Genomic DNA, 21533 nt, shown 5'->3' with positions numbered 1-21533 from the left:
TTTCAGATAATATCCGATTTTTCAAATTCGAATTCAAATTTTCGTCTAACCCAAGCCAACTGAAACGAATTCTATATAATGGGACCTACAAGAAATAAGGTTCCTGTTGGGTTTCCCTGGTTGGAATTTATTCCTGGAGATGTGCCTTCTGGTACCATTTCTCATTTTGTTGGTTTATTTGTACATAAGTTCTAAGAGTTGATGTAACATTTTGATTGTTAAGGGCTTTATCCCTTGGTTATTGTCTGTTTAACTATGTGCTTTCGGTGGAGTTTATTGTAGTTTTCTTTGTTGTTTTCATCCCAACACTACAATATCAGATGAATCCACTTAATACAGAATGGGATTTGTCTTCTAAAATAAAAATTACACATAAATCACAAACAGACAAACAAACAAAATTGAAAAATAACATTGTAAAAGTGGAACATATGTAAAGATTTTGTAGGCATAGAAATTTTAAATTGATCCCTACAGTTTGTATGAATCACAAGAAACCCCTAAAATTAATAAAAGGCTTTATAAATTTAAATTGGAGTCCATATTGGGAGCGAGCCTCCAACTGTTTGGATTTAACTTTTCGTAGATAAGCCCATGAATCAATGAAGTCCAATTTCAAGTGATCCACATTAAAAGGCTTTACACACAAACCAATAAGTAAAACCCACTAAAGATCCATAGAGTTCTTAAAATTGAAATTTGACCATATTAACCTTTAGACTAATTAATCAAAACTCATTAAATCATTGTCATAATTGAAAAGTTAAATTATCCTAAATCTATAAATATTAAAACTTCACTCATATAAAAGGAGCTTGAATCATTTTTTTCTAAAGAAGACTTAGAACTTTAACCTCTAAAGAAGATCAAATTCACAAACCCTCATCTAAAGAAAAAAAAAAAAAAAACTCTAAGAGAAGATCAAATCATTTTCAGAAACTAAGAAGTCATTCTCAACCGATCAAGTGCGACGCTTAAAGAGAAGAAAATCTACAATAAACATCTACAAAACCTCTGGAGAAGATCAAGCCTAACACTACGTGAAAATCCCAAATTTGTATAAAAAATTTTGTTGGCCTAGCTCGTCGAATTTTAAAATCCAAAATCCGCGGCCCGTGGACCACGTTATCAACTCTCGGTCGATCACTCTCTCTCACTGTTATCTTTCTCTCTGCCTCTCTCATAGTTTCTCTGTCTCTCTTTCTCACAATCATCGATCATTCTTTCACAGTCCATCGCTTTCTCATAGTCGCTCTCTCGATCGATCAACCTAGTTTTCTCATTCGCTCTCTCGATCGATCGACCTCTCCATCTCTCTCTCACAGTCTCTTTCTCGATCGATCTCTCTCGATAGATCTCATCTCCCACTCTATTTGATCGATCGATCTCGATCTAAATCCGATAGCTTGAAGTGACTTATTGATTTCGCTACCTGTCCGAAGTGACCAGATTGGTAACAAGAGAGCAAACACCTAAAAATGTATTCTTAGAAGAGGAAATTGATCTTCGCCAAGTTATGGATTCCTTTAGAGTGATTCCTAAGGTGAATGCTTGATCACATGAAACTGAGTTATGTATTCAAAGTTTTGGTAATTGAGATTTATTTGTGTCTCTTGAATTCTTTGTTTGTTGGTTTTCATTCATGATCAACAGGTTTACATACCTATTGTTTGATGTCTTTTCTCCACTGCACTAACCTTTTGATTGAGACAATAAAATCATTTTTATTTATTTTTACTGTTATTTTGAAGTATATTTCGTGGTTGAGAAATGTAAGTTTGTCCAGATATGAATTGTTTATCCATATTTTCTCTTGACATAAAACACTATCAATCAGATGGTTTAAGTATGGTTGAAACACAATTCAAAGGCACATTTTGATGGTCCAGATTAATGGCCAAATGTATCACATCAGGAAGTCATATACAAGCAGAGATTGAAGCTTGGGTTCTTGATCCATGAAACAGGGCATCTTTAGTGTCTGTAAGCCAATAATACATTGTCCCTAATACTTGTACTGTGTTGTTTAAGCGATTTATAGCATACTCTCCTGTTTTTCCCATGTTTGTCTCTTCATCTCGTTCGTCTACCTCTTTTTCTTGTTTTTTCCCATGTGCCTTACATATGGTAGAGATGATTTTTTGTGTACACGCAACTGACGTGAAGCAACGACATAGATCTTTCGTCGAAACAATATTATAATGTTTGAAATACCCTTAACAATATTGCAAAGATAGGTTCGGCTAATGGCTCCCTAAGGACACATGTTAAGATGCATTTGATACACTTCTGAAATAATCTTTTGAGGTAATTTTAGGAAATAAAGAAAGTTTTTGAAGGTCTTTTAGGAAGTAAAGACTAATGATAAACTAACGCATTAAAACATATGCAGTCTGTACGCAATTGACGTGGCAAGTGCACAAAACGCTAGATCTTTTTCCTTGTATATCTTGAAGAAAAAGATCTATGGTTCTATGCACTTGCCATGTCAACCACATACATTTTAGCGCATCAGTTTATCCCACTCTATTTGATCAGATTGATCGCTCTTCCAATTTATTTGCTCTTTATTTTTCCCTTGCCTAAATATGTTACAAACAGTACCTTGCAAAATATTTTTGGGGGTGACCGTGTTTATAGGATGAAAACTCATTCGGTTAGTTGGGAAAAATTAGCTAAACTAGTCGATGAAGGATGCTTGGGAGTGTTTTGTCTAGCTGTTTCTCACAAAGTTGGGATGCTTAAGATGCGTTTAGAGAATTATGAATGAAGATGGACTAATATATGAAAGATGATCTGTTTTGGACTGCTTGGGTTTCCTCAAAGAGATCTAAAATATGGTCTTCGACGTGTTTGTATACAAGACGGAAATGAAATTTCTATTTGTTAGACTAGCTCTAAATGAATGTTTTGGACCCAATATGAATGTTGGGGTTAGAGAATATGAGCCTAAAATACCAAAAACATTTGATGGATTGCCTTCAATTGTGTTGGTTCATGGGATTTTATGAATTTTATGAAGGAGCTCTCATCTGTTCTTGGATTGAGTTTTTGGGCCTCCGAATCAATTTATTCTTTGTCCTTGTTATTGGAGTTTTGGGTCTTGTCTTGTTTGTAGAGGTTGTTAATGGAGTTTTGTTTGTTCAAATTTCTGTCCAAGCTCATAGATCTAAATATTCATGGGTGAGTAATTATTTATTATTCAAAAAGTAGGGAAATACATCTCTCTTACTTTAAATGTAGATAGATAGCTGAAACTGTTCTCCATAGATAAAAGTACATTTATTTATTAATCTCAATTTATGCAACTTTATTTAAGTTCATTGAGTCCAAAACCACTTAGGCTAGCATAATTTTTTTTTCTGATCCCGGCCTTAGTTTTCACTTGAAGATGGAAGTGATCTGCGATGTCACACCGTTTGGATCTGGACATATCACATTGTTTTATTATTAATGTGTCCAACCTGATCAGCTTGCATTTTCCTCACAAATGTCTTGAAAGTCTTCAAATTCTTGCTTTGAAGTAGTTCGCCGAATAGCAATGAGCAATATTCCTTTACTTCTCTTCACTTTTAGATCTTTTTTAAGGTGGATTTGTACATTCAATATATATATATATATATATATGGGTCCCGTTCAGCAACAAACATTTTTCAAAACATGGGTTAGAAGTTTTGGAATGGGTTGATTTTTGGTGAGGATGATCTCCTCGATGAGGAGATCATCCTCACCAAAAATCAGCCCATTCCAAAACTTCTAGCCCCATATTTACAAGTTGAAAAATCGTGGACCGTCCATTTTTGTAAATCATTTTTGATGGGGTTAGAAGTTTTGGAATGGGCTGATTTTTGGTGATGATGATCTCCTCATCGTAGAGATCATCCTCACCAAAAATCTGCCCATTCCAAAACCTCTAACCCATGTTTTGAAAAATGTTTTGCCAAAATGTTTGGTGCTGCACATTTCCCTATATATATATATATATATATATATATATAGAGGGAAATGTTCAGCACCCTAAGTTTTACCACACACTTTAACAAACGTTTTTTGTCCTACATGGGTTAGAAGTTTTGGAATGGGCTGATTTTTGGTGATGATGATCTTTATGATTAGAAGATCATCCTCCCCAAAAATCAGCTCATTCCGAAATGTTTAGCCCCATGTTTACAAGTTGAAAAATCGTGGACCGTCCATTTTTTGTAAATCATTTTTGATGGGGTTAGAAGTTTTGGAATGAGCTGATTTTTGGTGAGGATGATCTCTTCACCATAGAGATCATCCTCACCAAAAATCAGCCCATTCCGAAACTTCTAACCCATGTAGGACAAAACACGTTTGTTAAAGTGTGGTAAAACTTAGGGTGCCGAACGGGACCCATATATATATATATATATATATATATATATATATATATATATATATATATATATATATATATTTTGAGCCCATTGCAAGTGAGGATGACCTGTTTAATCCGTAAAGTGGTTGGATGGTGTGTACCTTAAATGCGCTCAGGTTTGTGGAGACGGGTGGCGTTCAATGGCAAACTTTTTAGCAAACTTTTTGGCAAAACATTTTTCAAAATATGAGTTAGAGGTTTTGGAATGGGCTGATTTTTGGTGAGGATGATCTCTATGATGAGGAGATCATCATCACCAAAAATCAGCCCATTCCAAAACTTCTAACCCCATCAAAAACAGTTTACAAAAAATGGACGGTCCACGAGTTTTCAGCTTGTAAACATGGGTTAGAAGTTTTGGAATGGGCTGATTTTTGGTGAGGATGATCTCCTCACCGTAGAGATCATCCTCACCAAAAATCAGCCCATTCCAAAACCTCTAACCCATGTTTTGAAAAATGTTTTGCCAAAAAGTTTGCTAAAAAGTTTGCCATTGAACGCCCCCCTTGTGGAGACTTCCATTCTAGATGGATTTGGTTGGTGTTCATAATCTTCTACTTCTAGCATATCTTAAATTAAGCATATGTTCTAACCCATTGATATTAAGTCTACATGCATATATGAAGTAATTTTTTAGATTGATTTTGTCTTGTTATATTTGTTTGGCATGCGTATCAACATTCATAATATGGGGGATCTACCTTGTGTTTTGAAGATTTCTATTGTAAAGCAATTGCAAGGATGGACTTCATGGAAGGGGGGCCAATCATTGTGTGATAATATAGGCGACCATTGCTATTCATGGAAACATCTGATTCTTTTGAGTTTTAGTGCTTGTTTGCAATGTTGCCACTTTAGAGTTGATGTTTATCAGATCTGTGATGTAAGTTCAAAATAACTTTGAACTTACTAAATATTTTATCTGAATTATTTAGCACCCTAGATAACTTTATGCCTCTTACTAAATTGGATTAGATCACTCAACAAGCCTTTTCTATGAATGTTCTAGTCTTTCAATTTGGCTTACTCAACCAAACACAAATCTGTTCTATTAGTATTTTGTGAGTATAATTGTGGACATTCTCAAGAGGTTAGATCAGGCATCAATTTTCTGTATCTTAATAGTAATCTTGAGGATGGCCTTGTTAGAACTTTTTCTTAAGAAACCAGCTTTGTTTACAACCAACTCAAAATAGATTGCAGAGTATTACTAACACTTAGGTAGCTTTCAAAGACATTTTGAACGAAAAATACTTGAATTTATTGAACTTTGTACCCCATCACACATGCAGCTTTATGCTTCACCAATTTCTTCTTCAACTCCTATTTCCCATCATCTGTTTTATCCATCTCAAGCCAAGCCGGAGTCAGGCCCTTTTGTTGAGTCTTTGAGGATTAGGCCATATAGAATCCTAATTACTTGATCGGTGGAATGCCATTAATACATGTGGGTACACGTGATCGGTGGATCCCAGATTTCTGTGAGCACAGTTTTCTGTGCAAATTTTTTGGACAGGTTTCGTTTAGCCTTAACCCGGTCCTGAGGAGGCAAACTTAATTTTAAACCAACCTTATACTCCTTTATAGCCTTATAAATTTTAATTCATGATATAATTGATGTACTTCAATATGTGTTTCAAATGTTGATTAGCATTTCAAATTTTCATATTGACTTTAGGATGGATTGTCCACTATTCAGACATTTGCTCATGATCCAAGTAAATAAAAAAAATTCAGCTTGGATATGATTAATAGAAAAAAGACCTCTGTCTACTTCTTATATTTTAGCTTACTTGTTGTTTTGTGAAAGTAGGGGTTGGCTTTTTGGTAAAAGTAGACGAGTTGTGATGGTCATTAAAACCAACTGATTAGAGTTTGCACAATAGATTGTAGTAAGGGAATTAAGGAAAAAACAAAGATTGACAAGCCATGTGCATTTAGAAGAAAGTCCCAACTATGGGGCCTTTAAAGTAATTTGGAATTCCCTATTGCATGGTCTTTAAAGTAATTTTCTCTTAAATTCTTATACATGGCAGATTTACCCGAATTCAATCGAAAAAAACATCGAATTTTGTGGCTATGCTTCCAAGTGACAGTTAAGAATGAAGTGTATATTTTAGTGTAGTTTTTCCTTACTTAGCAATGCTACCCATTTTTTTAATCTGAGTTTTTCCATGATGATGGTAAGGAAAGTTTTTTTCTTATAGAAATACTTATTTCTGTAATACTCATTTCATTGGATGAGTAAGAGTACTTTTGTTTTGCTTCTATGATTTCCATTTAATTTGAAAGTACATATTGCTTCCCTTCTTTAGGCGCAGAAGCATTGATTGTTCTAACCTATGTAAATGTAAATATATTTCATTAATGAGTGACCATCTCAGTTTCTTGAATACTGTAAGACTTGAAGGGGGTTTCTCTTAGAAGTCATGGAGGCAAAAGGGGGTTTCTATTGTCTTTGGATATGTACTACATATGCATTTCTATATGACTTTGATTGATTCATTACATATTACAATGGTAGACTTACTTGATACTAATTTATATTGACTCATTTATTGTCTTCTAAGACTTTCACATTATTTTATATTATTTAATTAGTAACTAATAGTTTTTTCTTCTTAGGTAAACTTTTTTAACTCTGCCAATGAAAAAATTAAACCTTTTACATTGCCGATCCCAAGCCCGGATAAAGGAGGAGGGAAAAGGATGATCCAACTTCTTATAATAAGCCATCAAGAGGTATATTTTTGTACTAAATTTCTAGATAGCTGCATTGATGCTCCTTCGACATGCATGATCTTGGTTCTACACAAGTTGGTGTGAATTGGGATGGCGATAGCAAAAGTTGGTGTGGCAGGTAAAAGAACTGAAAATGGACATATATCCAGTCTTGGACGAACTAGCATCATCAATTAGCACCCTCAGACACCCATCATCAAAAGATAAAAATAAAAAATTAACACCCTCAACCTGGAACGTGTCCATAGATTTAAAGGTCATCTCCTTGTATTAACTCAACAAGTTAAGAAGGTATACTCGGCAACCACTTGTCATCTTCACAGCTACCTCTTGTTTTTGCCTCATACATTCTAGTTATAGGAATGGCTTTTCAGGTCCGTGACGGAACAAAAGGAGAGAATGGAGGCTTATTCAATAACCAATAAATAATTTTGCACCGCTCTCACCTATGCGTTCAATAATCGGAAAGGGCTTCGAGCAGTACTATTTTATCATCAAGCTAACATGGAAGCCTAAGTGAGTTCTTCAACATCAAACAGCTCAAAATGTTGTTAGAGGCATATTTTGTTGTCATTGATGACATCCTTAATGAGTTGTAATTAGTAAGAGATGATATTCTGCATTCTAGAAATAGAAACTTCGTTGAAACTTTTTCTTCTTGTGGAACGAAACTTGATACTGAAGATTTTTAATTTCATTGTTGGTGTCACAGCGGAAAGAGCACATAGGTGACATTAAAGATCTCATCAACATTAAACTGGTGAAAAAACTTGACAAAAAAACTTTAGATTTTCCTTTCTCATTTGTCTTCTAGTTTGAAAGATTATGAATATATTAATGAGCTTAAACAAGGCCATATTCAAAATTAGCTGATATAGTTCGAGAAACTATACACAAGTTACTGGTGGAATAAAAGTAAAAACAAAAAGAGGAAATCTGTTTTATCATAGCTTAATGAAAGCAGCATGATGGTCATCTCATTTTCCTTCATATTAATAACTAAAGCTTTAAGGTTTGTGTGATTTGTGCCAACTTAAATTTGTGTTGTTTATATATAACTTATTGGAAGGATGGGACTGTGTCTGTCTCGAATCCTACTTATGTTTTAAATTTATTGCTACACTTAATGAAAGTAATTCTTGATGTGTCAACATTTGCATTAATCCATATCATGCCCAGAATGCAACGGATTTGAGTGCCCAAGAACACCTTCATGTGTTGTGTTTTTAAACTTCGATCATGGTTCAACTGAATTTTCTTCTATGTAAGGTGTTTCCATGGGACAATAGACTAATGTAGAGTGTAGACACATGTTTACTTCCATTCCTAGTGTCTGTACCAACATAAATAGACTTATTGACATTTTTATTTTTCTTTGGCAGCTTGATGTTGACATTGCGACATACATGTGTTAAGGATTATAGATCCAAGAGAAGGTTTGCAACTTCACATGATAATATTGCTATAGTTCTATAAGATTAATTTTGAAAAAAAATATTTTCATGGACTATTAATAGGTTTCATTCTTCTTAATGAATTGAGTTTGCAAATAAGGACAAGGCCTTGATTGAGCAGAATTGAGTTTGCAAATAATGAATTAAGTTTGTAAATTAGTTGTTCTAAATATCATGATGATCATCAAAACAAGAAAAAAAAAATCAGTCTATTCTAATCTTGATTGAGCTTGTCAGGTTAACAATGGTCTTTCTCTTTCTTGATAGTCTTGTTATGATACATTTTCTTCTAATAACAGGGTTTGATGGTATTAGTGGTTTGATTCTGCCATCACTAATTCGGATTCTTGTTCTATTCCGTTGATATAGGCACAATGTCGTAAATCCTTGTGTTTTATGGGATTGTGTGAACTTTGCTATTTCAATTTTTCCACAATGTTAGATGAAGGAGTTAGGATTCAATGGGTTAGTATCATGGCATATTGTACATGGCAATGATTTGGTGGTCTGTCTCCACATCATATATGCTTCATGTACAGTCCAGTACTACAAAAACCTCGATATGTCTTACTCTCCATTTATGGTTATATATGCTCTAGATTTGTTACAAATATCTGATTATGGGAAAATCATCTCACCTATTAAGTAGTGAGGCCTCCCACTTGAATCTCAGATGTTTTCCCCACTGATGCATGGAAATGAAGTATAAAAATTTAGTTATACTTGGAATTTAGTTATTTTTCTCAAAAATTTTCACTTGGATGGCATATAATCATGTTTCATGTGCAACTATTGAACTTCATTTTCTAGACAACCTAATTTTGATTTTTAGTTTTACTGAAATCCTTTGTTGTTCGTACAGGAGCTCTTACTCTTGGTTACAGAAGCATACATGGAAGCCCACCAGAAGAGTGTATAGGTAAGGATCTTTCCATCTTTTAGAGAAGATAGATTCTATGCCTCTTATTGAATCGGAAGTTTTGGTATCGGATTTTCTTAGGCCATGAAATAGAGGATGGGTAATCTTGCCCAAAGCCTAGGAATGCCACAAGGCCACAGTGAGGGGTTAAAGTAACTAACGACATTATCTGATGTAGGCGACAAAGGTGAGCTTCAATTTTGTATTCTAGTTGGATCACTTATATTGTGATCTTGTAATTGTAAACTCATCAATTTAATCCATGGTTTCAACTAACAAAATAGACATTCAAAACCTGTAATCTTTGTTATTGTGTTAGTTTATTTCCTGAATAATTATGGGCCTACGCAATTTTTAATTTTTATTTTGCTTTTGGTTTTTATCTCGACTCTCATTGTGACTAATTATATTGGGCATCGATATTGATCTACATGTACGTGATGGACCCAATCAAGCATGCAAGGCAGACCACACTTGGGGAGTGAGGCCTGCAAGAACATTTCGTCGAGAAAAAAAAAAAAAAAGGGCTCCATTAACAGAATTATCTTTCCTTAATTTTTTTTTTTTTTTTTTGGAGGGGGGGTGTTTCTTGGGTAGACCCAGATCTAACTATTCTTCTCCCCTGAAATTTAGAAAACTATTACACACTAGGATGTTTTATTTTGCTACAAATTCTCCTTTGGCACCATAAACTCTTGATGAATTGAAGTTGTTTTCTTTTCATTGCAGATTTAAGCAGAAACCTGCCCCACCTTGGACAACAATAATGGCATCAATTGGGGTCTTTGTTATCACATTGCTTGTAGACCATATCTTCCATGCAGCTATAAACCAAATTGCAAAGGTGGAAGGTGATTATCGTGAGACGATCGAGCTCAAAGGCCGAGATGAAGCTGTCGATGTGGCTAAATCCTAGGTATTTTTTATTGTTAAATGGTGTTCCATTAGAGTTTTACACCAAAAACTACCATCATGCGGGACACTTTCTTTGGGGAAATGTCTATAACCCAAGGGAGTGATAGCGTAAACTCAATTTTTGATGGGTATGTGAATACATCTACCATCATACAGGTGTTGGTTAAGCAATGGATGAAGAGGTAAAATCTGTACATATTTATAATGTGGCAATGGATGCTCTAAAAGAAGTTGCGAAGAAGGTCATAGCTGCAAAGAAGCAATTAACAAGTGCATGTCAATGAAGGAAATCAATTGGGCCACTGAATCTATTTTCTCCTCTTAATCAGATTTTCTAGATTTTGTTCTTCAGTTTTTTCGTCTTTTTTCTTTGATTTAATGTGAAGCTGGGTCTATTTCAATTTCAAAATATTAATTCATGAATATTGATTCAGTTTACTCTTCTTTGTTCTTCAATCAATATGGATGCCCATCATGTTCTTGTTCTATAATTTTTCTTTTGTTTTTTATTTTTCTGATTTTTATTATTATTATTTCGTTCATTGTGATTGGTGAATTAAAGGACCATGCTATTGTTTGTTAAACCTCCAAATTTGACGGTCATACTCTATGGATTTTTTTAATTTTTTTTTAAAACATATTCTCCAATAATTTGATAGTTCAGGGCCGTCACAAAAAAAAAAAATCTACAAGAGAATATTTGACGGGAGGGTCCATCAAATTTCTAAAAATTTGATGGGTTGAGACCATCAAATATGGGCTTTTTTCACATAGTGTAAAGTCTTCTCTATAAATAAATAACTCCTTCTATCGATCAAGTGCAAAGTCCCAAGAATAAATAACTTATACAAAATCTATACAGAAAAGCAAACTTCTCAAGCAATCATCCACAAATCACGAAACCCTTTTTCAACCAATCAAACGTGAAACCAAGAGAGAAAAAAGTTACACGTCATTGTTTTGTAAGTGACTATTAATCAAAAGGATAACACTCCAATGATCCACTGTATCAAGAATTATATATCCATTTCATCATCAAATCAATTTATAATCTTATTTCACACATCTCAAGGTAGATCATAAAATTTATTATCAATAGACTTAATGATACAAAAACTAAACAAGCAACCCATCTTTACTCAAAATATAAGTGTCAAGTTTGTTAAAAGAAATACAGACGATAAAAATAAAGTAGGTGCATGTACTAAAAAGTTTTCGGTTCAGCATTCATTGTACATTGTCGTGAGGATTTTAATCCTTTCTATCTATGTACAATCAGAGCAGGGAAGTCCTTTTCATCGGTCAGACCATGTGACTGCATTGCAACCCTGCAGATCCAAGCACAAGAAAAACAAAATCATTATCTTAGGTATGTTGTAGAACACCAAATCAAATTTTTCATGAGTTAGAATTCCCATACTTTTCCTAATTCGCACTCCATGTTGGTCGGGATATATGTGTCGCCAGTGATGGAGGTCCCAATATAGAGCCATGTGAAGCACTGGAGTAAGGTTGCCTGCTCACTTCTGACACGGGTGCACGCAATGGAATATGCTTGAAAGCCCCAAAGTCGAGATGAATTGGGAGTTTTGGTTGTGAGGGCTCAGGATTGTCTTTTGTCACAATGTGATCTCTGCAACTGACCATGAGTCACTAGTGCTGGATTCCTTCCCCATCCAGGTGAAGGCATGTCACAGTATGAAAGATAAATAAAAACATGCAACAAAAAGACCAGAAGATCGACCGTATAGTATTAAAAAAAAAAAAGGTTTGAAATCAGTTTACCGTCTTGGAAAAGAATGCCTAGTTCTCCACATGTAAAAGCACTACATATCCGAAAGAAATTTCCTGTTTGAGAGTGGTCATGTCATCATTAGATGATTAACAAGTAGCACAAATGAATAAAAATAAAATACTAAATCTATGCAACATAAAAATGTTTAAGCTAGAAAATTTTGGTGTCTTTAAGCTTTTCTCTAAGGGGGATCTTTGCAAAGAATATTGCTTAAATTAAAGAGGGAAAAAAATGGAACTCTAATTTCCAAGTTTACATTGCATGAAAGAAGCTAAGTTACACAAGAAATTAGATACATATCTCTATAGAGAAGGAATCTTATATTTGAATGGAGAAAAATTGCATACCTTTACTCACATTGCACCCAAGGTTTTTGTTTTCTTTTAAAGCACGAAACAGGTTAGGCTTACAAGTAAACAAGAAATGAATCTAGCCAATAGTATAAAGTAAATTGAGGGATGTTGCTTAATCACTTCTATTTATTATTATTTTTTTCATTTTTACTGGCTAGTAGCAAAATAATTAAGAGAGAAACAAAAATGAAAGAAAAACATTATGCACAAGAAGAGTATCGCTTACCCAATAATTCTGGCAGTGAAGACACGCAGACTGTGCCATTTAAACTGATGCAGTAGTTGTCCCAGTCAAATTTGCAATAGTATTCCAATAATCTACATAGGACCTGTGAGGGGTGACTTAGATTAGTAAATAAAATTTATTTATACATAGAAAAAATAAAAGAAAAAAAAATTAGAATTTATCTGACTCGCCAATAAAGGTTCATCTATAGAGATGAGTGGAAAAGATTGATGACATACAAGACCAATGTCTCCAATGCATATGAAGACATCAAACCATGATGAGCACCGTTGGCTCTCATAGTAGCACCAAGCTTTAATCAGCAAGGTGCTGCACTTAAAGAGGTGGTCTTTGCCAATAATGGGGTCAACCTTTGAAACAAAAAGTGCCAGAAATGTCAAACCATGTGCCTTAAAAATAAAAGGAAAATGTTTATATTCAAGAAGCCTAAATAAATAGTAAGCTCATCTGATAATGTGCTAAAACCTTTTTAAAAAAATAGAGAAATTATAGAATATAAATCGTACCAGTGGAATGTAATATAACCTAATATTTTCCTTTTTGAGATACGTTTATCCATGATTTCTAAATTTTATAATTCTTCATATGGTATGGTAAACTATTGATGAATAAATTATAAATAATTTATCTATAATTTTGAGAGGAATGTAGACTAAGCTCTGCATTAAGGCATCGGATGTTCCTCACTTCAAATTCAGCAGAATCGTTCTTCTCTTCTCTTTGAAGGACCTCCCAAACATCATCAGCCAACGCAGACACTAGATTAGGACTGCTAAGTGCGGTCAAATCTACTAGTCCATCTGGTAGATACATTTTCAACGGCACCGAACCAAACGTGAACTAAAAAAAGAGAAGTTATAAAAATCAATGAAGAAATCCTCGTCTTCAATGAGATGAGAGTTAATTCTTTTCCATGATTAGAGCAATAGAATGTGCATACTGGGGTGTCACATTCAAGTTTAAAGAAACCACTCCTTCAAGAAGAAGGGTTAGTATTCTATTTAAAAGAAAGAAAATGCAATTCAGTCTGAAATCCCTATCACATATCACCCACACTTTTTTTTCTTATTAGGTGGCTTGTGGCTATCATCTCTAAAGTATAAACTACTGTAATGGAACTTAACTGCTAGATTAATCCCAACTTTTTTGAACTCTTAAAGATTAAGAAAAATAAATAATTAGTGTTCCAATTTTTAAATATAAGCTTATTCCTACTAAATAATAGATAAATTTCGCTCGGATGCCTCCCAGACCGAGATGACTCTCCAAAGTTGGTCTTGTCCAAGATTTAAAACCACGCCTCAAACAGACAAGACAACTAGGTTCTTTTTTTGTTTGTGTCATCAAAAGAAATCAACATAGCATCTAAACTAACTAATACTATGCCTCTATACTTCTTTTGTATCGACAATTAAAGAGAAGTTTCTCCAAGAAACTTAGGAGACATCTAATAATAAACTCAAAAGATTTATAACAAAACAATAGAAACGAGATCCTGACATAGTCACAAAATTCTCCGAATGAGGGACTAGCTGATTAATTCAACAAATTAATCGATAACTTATCGATTAATCGCGACATACGGTAAAAAACCTCAAATTTTTATTTTTTTCAACATTTAAATCTCAATAACAAGATAGGGTTTTTCTTAAGGGGTTGAAGATGATGGATTTTGGTTAGAAATCTTAAAATATTGTTTTATATTTCTAGAAAAAAATTCAATTTTTAGTCGAAACTTTCATGAATGTATCCAAATTAACCACCTATCGAATAATTACTGAATCCGAACACTGTTACTATGAATCTGGTGTACAATTTAAGACTTGTAAAAATCCGAAGGAAAAAAAAACATAACTTTATAGCTACAGAGGTAAACAATTACAGAACAAATAAAAATGACAAAATTATCAAAACAAAATCAAGCAAAGGGAAAAAGATCCTCACTACACCTCCATGATAGTATCTAATTATCCTCTGTAAATAATTGATAACTGTCATCCTCATCTGCTAAGGGACCATTGTGGGATAAATTTGACAATGGTCCTCGCCAATTGACAATGGGTCAGGATTAGATGCCAATGAAAACAACTAGAAGAGTGGGAATAAGCTGCCTTCGGTTAAGAACCTACTAGGCTTTGTGAACAAATTTGAAGATTGTCCATGAAATCAGAAGCTAAAGGTATCAACTTGGTGAGAAAGAAGTAGTTTTAGAGGAAATGCTTCTATGGGTCTATTTAAGTCCTATTTGGGAAAAGCTAGAAAATGGTTTAAATAGAAATTTTTAGAGGAAATTCTATCTGAGTCTATACAGAGATGAACAACAAAGGTTGAAGAAACTTAAAAAAACCAAAGGGAAAATGTCTCAAGAAACAAACAAAAAAAATTGGGTTTGAAATGAAAAATTGTCTAATTTGTGCTCCCACTCATTTTACTAGTTTTTGAGCTCACACCAACAACTCAATATATCAAAATCAAGATCTTTCAATGAGATTTTCACCTAGTGCGATTTCGAGAAGATTTGGTTTTTTTTATTTTTAATTGCCAAAAATAGTCATTGATAATTACGTTAGGACACATTACTCAAAATGAAGTGATATGGTAGATCGTGTATATATTTTATATCTTACTTTCAAATTGGATTAGACCCATCTAACTATAGATTACTGAAGTGGAAATTTAAATGGAAAATAAATTTAATACTTTGAAAATAATTAAAACACTTCACAACATATTAAAAAGAACAGTCTACTAATGTGTAGTTTAGTATATCATTTGAAAATCATTTTCTTTTTTAATATAAATTACATATTCATTTTAATTTAAAATTATATAGTAAATATAGTAGATTTATTATGACTAAAGCCAGAAAGAAAATAATTAATGTAATTCTCAATAGATACCATTTAGTATTCCTAAATTCACTTTCATTACTCATACATCATGTGCGGTGCGCATGCCCAAAGGTAGATCAAGAACAATAAGAAATAAATGATAATTTTCTAGGAAATTAAATTATTATATTTATTAAATTAAAAAATAGATTTAACCTTCTTATTATGATAGCGCTAATAAACACATTATGCACAAACACTATAGGTATAGAATGGTGCATTCACACACAAATAAGACAAAGAACTACCATTCAATGACATATGTTTTGTACATTGATCTATTAAAAATTAATATTAAAAAAAATGAAGATAGTGAAAGTAAATACAAACTTACTATCAATAACAAAAGACTTGGCTCTAAGCAAAACAGGATGAAGGAACATGACTCATTTAGCCGATCCCAAATCTTCCGACTTAAACTTTTGTATAGGACATCTATCAAAAAACAACAACAAAGTGGGGTGAGGGATAAGTGAATACTTGCTATGTATCATGTAACCTAAAATCTTAACTAACTTTGAAAACTAACACCATGGTTTAAAATCTTGTTTCGATCCAATGTTTCAATTTCTTCAAAAATCGAAACGAAACTGAAACATTGTCGAAATATTTGAAACATTCAAAATACTAATAACATTTCTATAAAAAAAATATTTCCCAGAAGACCTTGGTCAAAAGGGTATTTCAACAGTTTGAAAATATATTAGTATAAAAAATATTTACTAGAATATGAGAACCGGTCTATATGTCCTAGTCCTCTGAACAAGACCAAGGTCAAAGGTGTTCTACTTGTTGGTGAAGGATGGGTAGAGCAACTTTTATCTAAAAGCTTGTAAAGTAAGTCAAGGAATTTGAGACGTCAAGAGAAGAAAGAGAAAAAAGGTACTCTCTCTCTCTCTCTCTCTCTCTCTCTCTCTCTCTCTCTCTCTCTCTCTCAAATCTCTCTCTGGATCTCTCTCCTCTCATAGATCACTCAACAGATTTCTCTCTCCTCTCGCAGATTCCACTCCTCTCACAGGTCTTTGGTCAGATTGCTCTCGTAAATCCCTCCCTCAGATGTCTTTGGAAGATCTCTCTCCCCCAAATATCCCTGTTAGAGATCTATATATTTAAAAAAAAAAAAAAAAATAGATCAAAACTTGGAATGTTTCAATTTGTATGTGGTTTCATTTTGACATGACAAAAATCAAAAATATTTCATATGAAACATTACGAAACGAAAAAAAAAAAACCATGACTAACAATAATAATATATCAGAAGCTATACAAATCAACGAAAATTTCCATCCACGAGATTAAACAGTTGATACACTTACAAGACTTATTTTGCAGGACTTTGCTTAAAATGTTCTATGATTGATTTACCATTTGCCCTCTTTGACGATCATATCCATGTTCTACAATTACGTATAAAATGGAAAATATAATTAAAATTCAAGTGCTGATATTTTTTTATTTGAATCCTGACAATGAAAATAGATAGAAAATGGTAAGAATAGAAATAAAGAAACTCTTTGATGAAATATGTTTAATATAACCTTAATATTAAAATCTATTCATAAAATAAGACCCCTTACCAAGTAAATGGGGGAGATTGTCGCATCATCATCTTCCATGGCTAGTGAAAAAGGAAAAAAAAAGACATGAATCACTAGGTTTCATCTTCTCAATGTCGTAACATGATTCCCTTTCATCAAATTGCTAGACACTCATGTTATAATTTTTCCCCTCAAACTTACTGTAAAATTCTTCGATGCTTTACCTGAAGAGAACATGAGTATAAATAATGTGCAGGCAAGGAGGTATTGTCAGGTTTACTGTGGGCTACAGACAGTAACTAATAAATGTTTCATTAAAAGTTATATTATTTAACTTTTTTTTTTATAATTTCTAAAATGAATACAGACAACATCCTCATCATTTCTATTGATCTGCTTATTTTGTTTTTAGTATGGGTTTTCTTGTAACACTCCATGCAGGTTTTCTTCCATGTACAGTCTGAACATACATTAATTAACCGAGTTGTCGAGAAATCATTGGTATCTTTTCAATATCTCACCTTTCATCAACTTGAAACATATTTTCGTGTTTTTAAATTTGTATCGTGTATGTCTCATGCGTTGTTGGGCTTGAATTCAAGCCCAAACTCATTTTAAGGGTTTATTGTGTAGCTAGGGATGGCAATCTTACAGCGACCCTCAAACACGACTCGAAACGACAAGAAATTAGTGGGTTTGGGTTATTATAGTGTCAACCCGTCTAACATGATTATTAAATGGGTCGGGTCTAGGTTAGGAGCGTCACCCCATTGTGACACATGTAGTTATTTTTCGGTTAACATGTAGTTTTAAATATATCGACAATTTTTTTTTTGACACTACTATCGAGTGTAAATACACGTTAAATCTTCTTCTACAATTCTCACAAGTTCTTGAGGAGCATTAGTTGTGTTTTCCATAACATAAAAACCATCTGAGAAGGAACCCAACTTTGCAAGAAAATTAGCTGCCCTGTTTGTTTCTCTCCACTGAAATTCAAAGGAGCATTCCTCGAACCATTGGCTTTGCTCTACAATTTCTAGCAGCACTTCTTCATACTTCCATGAAGTCTTGATTTCCTTCTTTATACACTTTATAGAGTATAAAGAATCTGAAGAAATCAGAATTCTTTTAAATTCTCTTACTCTTGCATACTTCAAAGCTTCTGAAATTGCTTGAATCTCTATATGAATAATGTCCTCTGCCTCCGTTTTGTTCCATCCAACAAATAGCATCTGCCCATCCGTGTTTCTACCAATGAAACCAAATCCTGCCCCCAACATCGACCTCACACCATCTGTATTGATCTTCACCATGTCCTCTGTTGGCCGAACCCATTTTAGATGTTTCGTAATTGGTTTAACCACATTATAGTAGCAATTCCAATTATTAAAAATCTGGACATTAAATATATCGACAATTATTTAAGATGTTTTTTAAATTACCCACTTTTTATGATAAAACTTAGTTTATGTTTTGTGATATTTAATTTATGTTAGTAGATATTAGTTTATCGGGTTGTAACTTTATTTTTAGTAATGGTATTTTATTTTTGTGGTGGAAATGGAACATTTTTTTTTTTTTGAATAAAAATTTGAATTTTATTAAACAAATTACATAAGGGTCGGGTCAGGTATACCTATTTATAAATGGGTTGGGTTTGAGTTTAAGTTTTTGACACAATTATTAAGTGGGCCGGGTTTGGGTTTGGTAAATTTTCATAATACCCTTACGTCAACACAACACGACCCATTGCCACCCGTATGTGTAGCTCAAATTGTGTGAGTGCATGCCCATTGAGCCTTGCTTATCATTGTGCAGTCATACAAAAATCATTTTTTATATTCAAAATTAATTATAAATAAATAAAATTAAAATTAAAACACTTTGTAGATTTTGGGGCAATTTACAAAATTCCAATCTAACCTTTATGAATTTTGTCAAAATACCTATTGTAGACACCCCATTTTTGCATATATCTAATTCGACAATTCGTCACCCGATTATCGTGAATTCCTAATGATGATCGTAAAGAACTCAAAGGCTTGTGAGTATTATTCATGATTCCCTCAATCTTCAATCTTTTCATCTCCCCTACTCGTTACGATTCGACATAGAAATTTACACACGCTTAGGATCACTACATCTTACACTCGATTTAGCAAGCACGCACACCTAGGTTCGCTACACAATTCAATAACTTAGAGACCCCGCTACCTTAGGAAAATATGACTTTGAAACTTAGAAATAATCACGTCGAAACTGAAAGAAGCCTCACGTTAAAATTCGTAAAAATCTGCAAAAATCGACAAAATGACGAAAATACCCTTCATGAATTTCGGACCTCCGAAAGACCTCGAAAGTACCTCCATTGCACTCAGAATATGATTTCGAGTCTAACGGGACTTAAACCAATGAAAACAGAGAAATATAGAAAAATTCATAAAAATGACCGAAATGCCCCTCAACCTTCAAATTCAACATAGAGATCCCAATCGTTAGGAAAATGTAATAAAAATTGAAATCGAGTTAACAATCTAACCTAACTAAAAATAAAACTCAAATTAAAAATTCAACAATTCAAATTCAAACAATTAAATAATTAAAATTAAAATTAAGCAACAATTAAACAATTAAAATTAAAATCAAGCAACAATTAAACAATTAAAATTAAAATCAAGCAATAATTAAACATTTAAAATTAAAATCAAACAACCAATCAAATTAAAATCAAAACACAATCAAAGCAACAATTAAACATTTAAAATTAAAATCAAACAACCGATAAAATTAAAATCAAAACGCAATCAAGAAATTAAATCCAATCAAAAATTTTCAAATTAAATAAAAAATTCTAAAATCGATCAACCAAAATTCCAATTAACCAACCATTAAAATTAAACTCAAAATCTAATCAACAAATTTAAAATCCAAAATTAATCCAATCCGAAATCAATCTCGATCGATAAAATCAAATTAAATCTTAAATTGAATAATTAAAATTAAAATTCGAAATAAAACACAAACTCAAATTTAAATTAAAAGAGAAACTTTAAGTACCAAATCAAAATCAGAATGTCAAGGAAATTCCATTAAAAATCAACCCAAAACGAAGATCGACCAATCAAAACTCAACACAAAATACTACTAATGCACTACGAGTAGTGGGGGATGGCTCCACCATCATTCTCTAAAAGGGAATTAAAAGAAAATAAAAGAAAGAGAGAAATACGTTAAAAAAAGAAAGAAAAAAATTAGAAAATTCTTTTTATAAATAGAGAAGGACGTCTTCTCTATGAAGAGGCTGAACGAACATCTCGGTTTCTCTCCTTCGATTCTCTTGTCTCCTTCGTCTCTCTGCTGGAACGTCCTTGGGCTGACTTCTCTCCACAGAACATCTCTTCTTCTCCATTGGACTGACAGACGGTTTTGGCTATTCTCCTCTCCACGTTTTCTTCTCACAGCCTCTCTCTGTGCTGCACGTCCACTTCATCTCCCTCCCTGATTTCTGGGACGACCCACACAGCAGAATAAGTGAAGAATGATCAGAGATCAAACAGAAGAATGAGAGAAGAAAAAGAAGAATAGAAGGAAGAGGACCTACCTGTGCATACCTACTGCCCCAGCAACAGCCCCAAATACCTCCTCTCCTCTTCGTTTTTCTGCCATTAAAACCACCCACATACCTCCATTTTTTCTCCACCATTGAAACCAGCATAAAAACTCACGGTTTAGCCTCCCATTAATATGTTTAACTAATGGTTTTAGTCTCCTTTTAATGTCCCCACAGCTGCCCTCTCCTCTCTTTAAACCTTCTAGTAGCAGTCTTCTTGTCTCCCATTTTCTATTCTATCCTTGCTGCCCAACGTCCATCTCAGCCTCCAGCTTCACTTACACCTTCTCCTGAACTCTCCTCTCCTTCTCCATTGCTGCAACATTCATTGTTGCAACAGCCCTCCTCAGTCCTCTCTCTATCACGCCCCTTTACACCATCCAATCCCCTTCAATTCATTGTCGCAACACAGCCCCTTCTTCACACCCTTCCTCGTCTCCCACATCCTCACAGCAGCGAATACTCGCAAGTTTTTGAATTATACCTGAAGGAATCGACTCCCGATAGTTCTCTTTATAGGTAAGTTCATTGTTGGATTTTTTGTTTTTTTTATCTTTGTTCTTCTTTTACTCTTCCTCTTTACGACATTTTTTCATGTATTGATAGGATTAGGGAAACGTTTATTTATGCAATCTTTGTTTATTTTTATTTATTCTTACATCAA

The 21533-nt window shown here is 33.5% G+C and overlaps 1 protein-coding gene and 1 long non-coding RNA gene across 3 annotated transcripts; one reads left to right on the top strand and one right to left on the bottom strand.

Moving 5' to 3' along the window:
• Window positions 1–1179: 1179 nt before the first annotated feature.
• Window positions 1180–10865, top strand: LOC147387658 (uncharacterized). Of its 2 annotated transcripts, XR_015171415.1 has the most exons (7): window positions 1180–1543; window positions 7028–7660; window positions 8527–8580; window positions 9461–9517; window positions 9599–9704; window positions 10247–10433; window positions 10589–10865. It is a non-coding gene; the product is annotated as an uncharacterized LOC147387658 (long non-coding RNA). The 2 variants fall into 2 exon arrangements; XR_015171414.1 differs by having other exon boundaries at window positions 10247–10865.
• A 7233-nt stretch (window positions 10866–18098) lies between these two features.
• Window positions 18099–18572, bottom strand: LOC147387657 (uncharacterized). Its single transcript, XM_086421616.1, has one exon. The coding sequence runs from the start codon at window positions 18570–18572 to the stop codon at window positions 18099–18101; it is 474 nt and encodes a 157-aa protein (XP_086277742.1).
• Between the last annotated feature and the right edge of the window lie 2961 nt (window positions 18573–21533).

This window comes from Akebia trifoliata, chromosome 13, assembly GCF_017979445.1.
Source record: "Akebia trifoliata isolate Shusen 1 chromosome 13, ASM1797944v1, whole genome shotgun sequence".
Taxonomy (NCBI): domain Eukaryota; kingdom Viridiplantae; phylum Streptophyta; class Magnoliopsida; order Ranunculales; family Lardizabalaceae; genus Akebia; species Akebia trifoliata.
This window is presented reverse-complemented; position numbering and strand designations above follow the sequence as displayed.

Excerpts from the sequence above, each read along its gene's own strand:
- LOC147387657 (XM_086421616.1), bottom strand. The coding sequence starts at position 18,572 with ATGGTGAAGATCAATACAGATGGTGTGAGGTCGATGTTGGGGGCAGGA.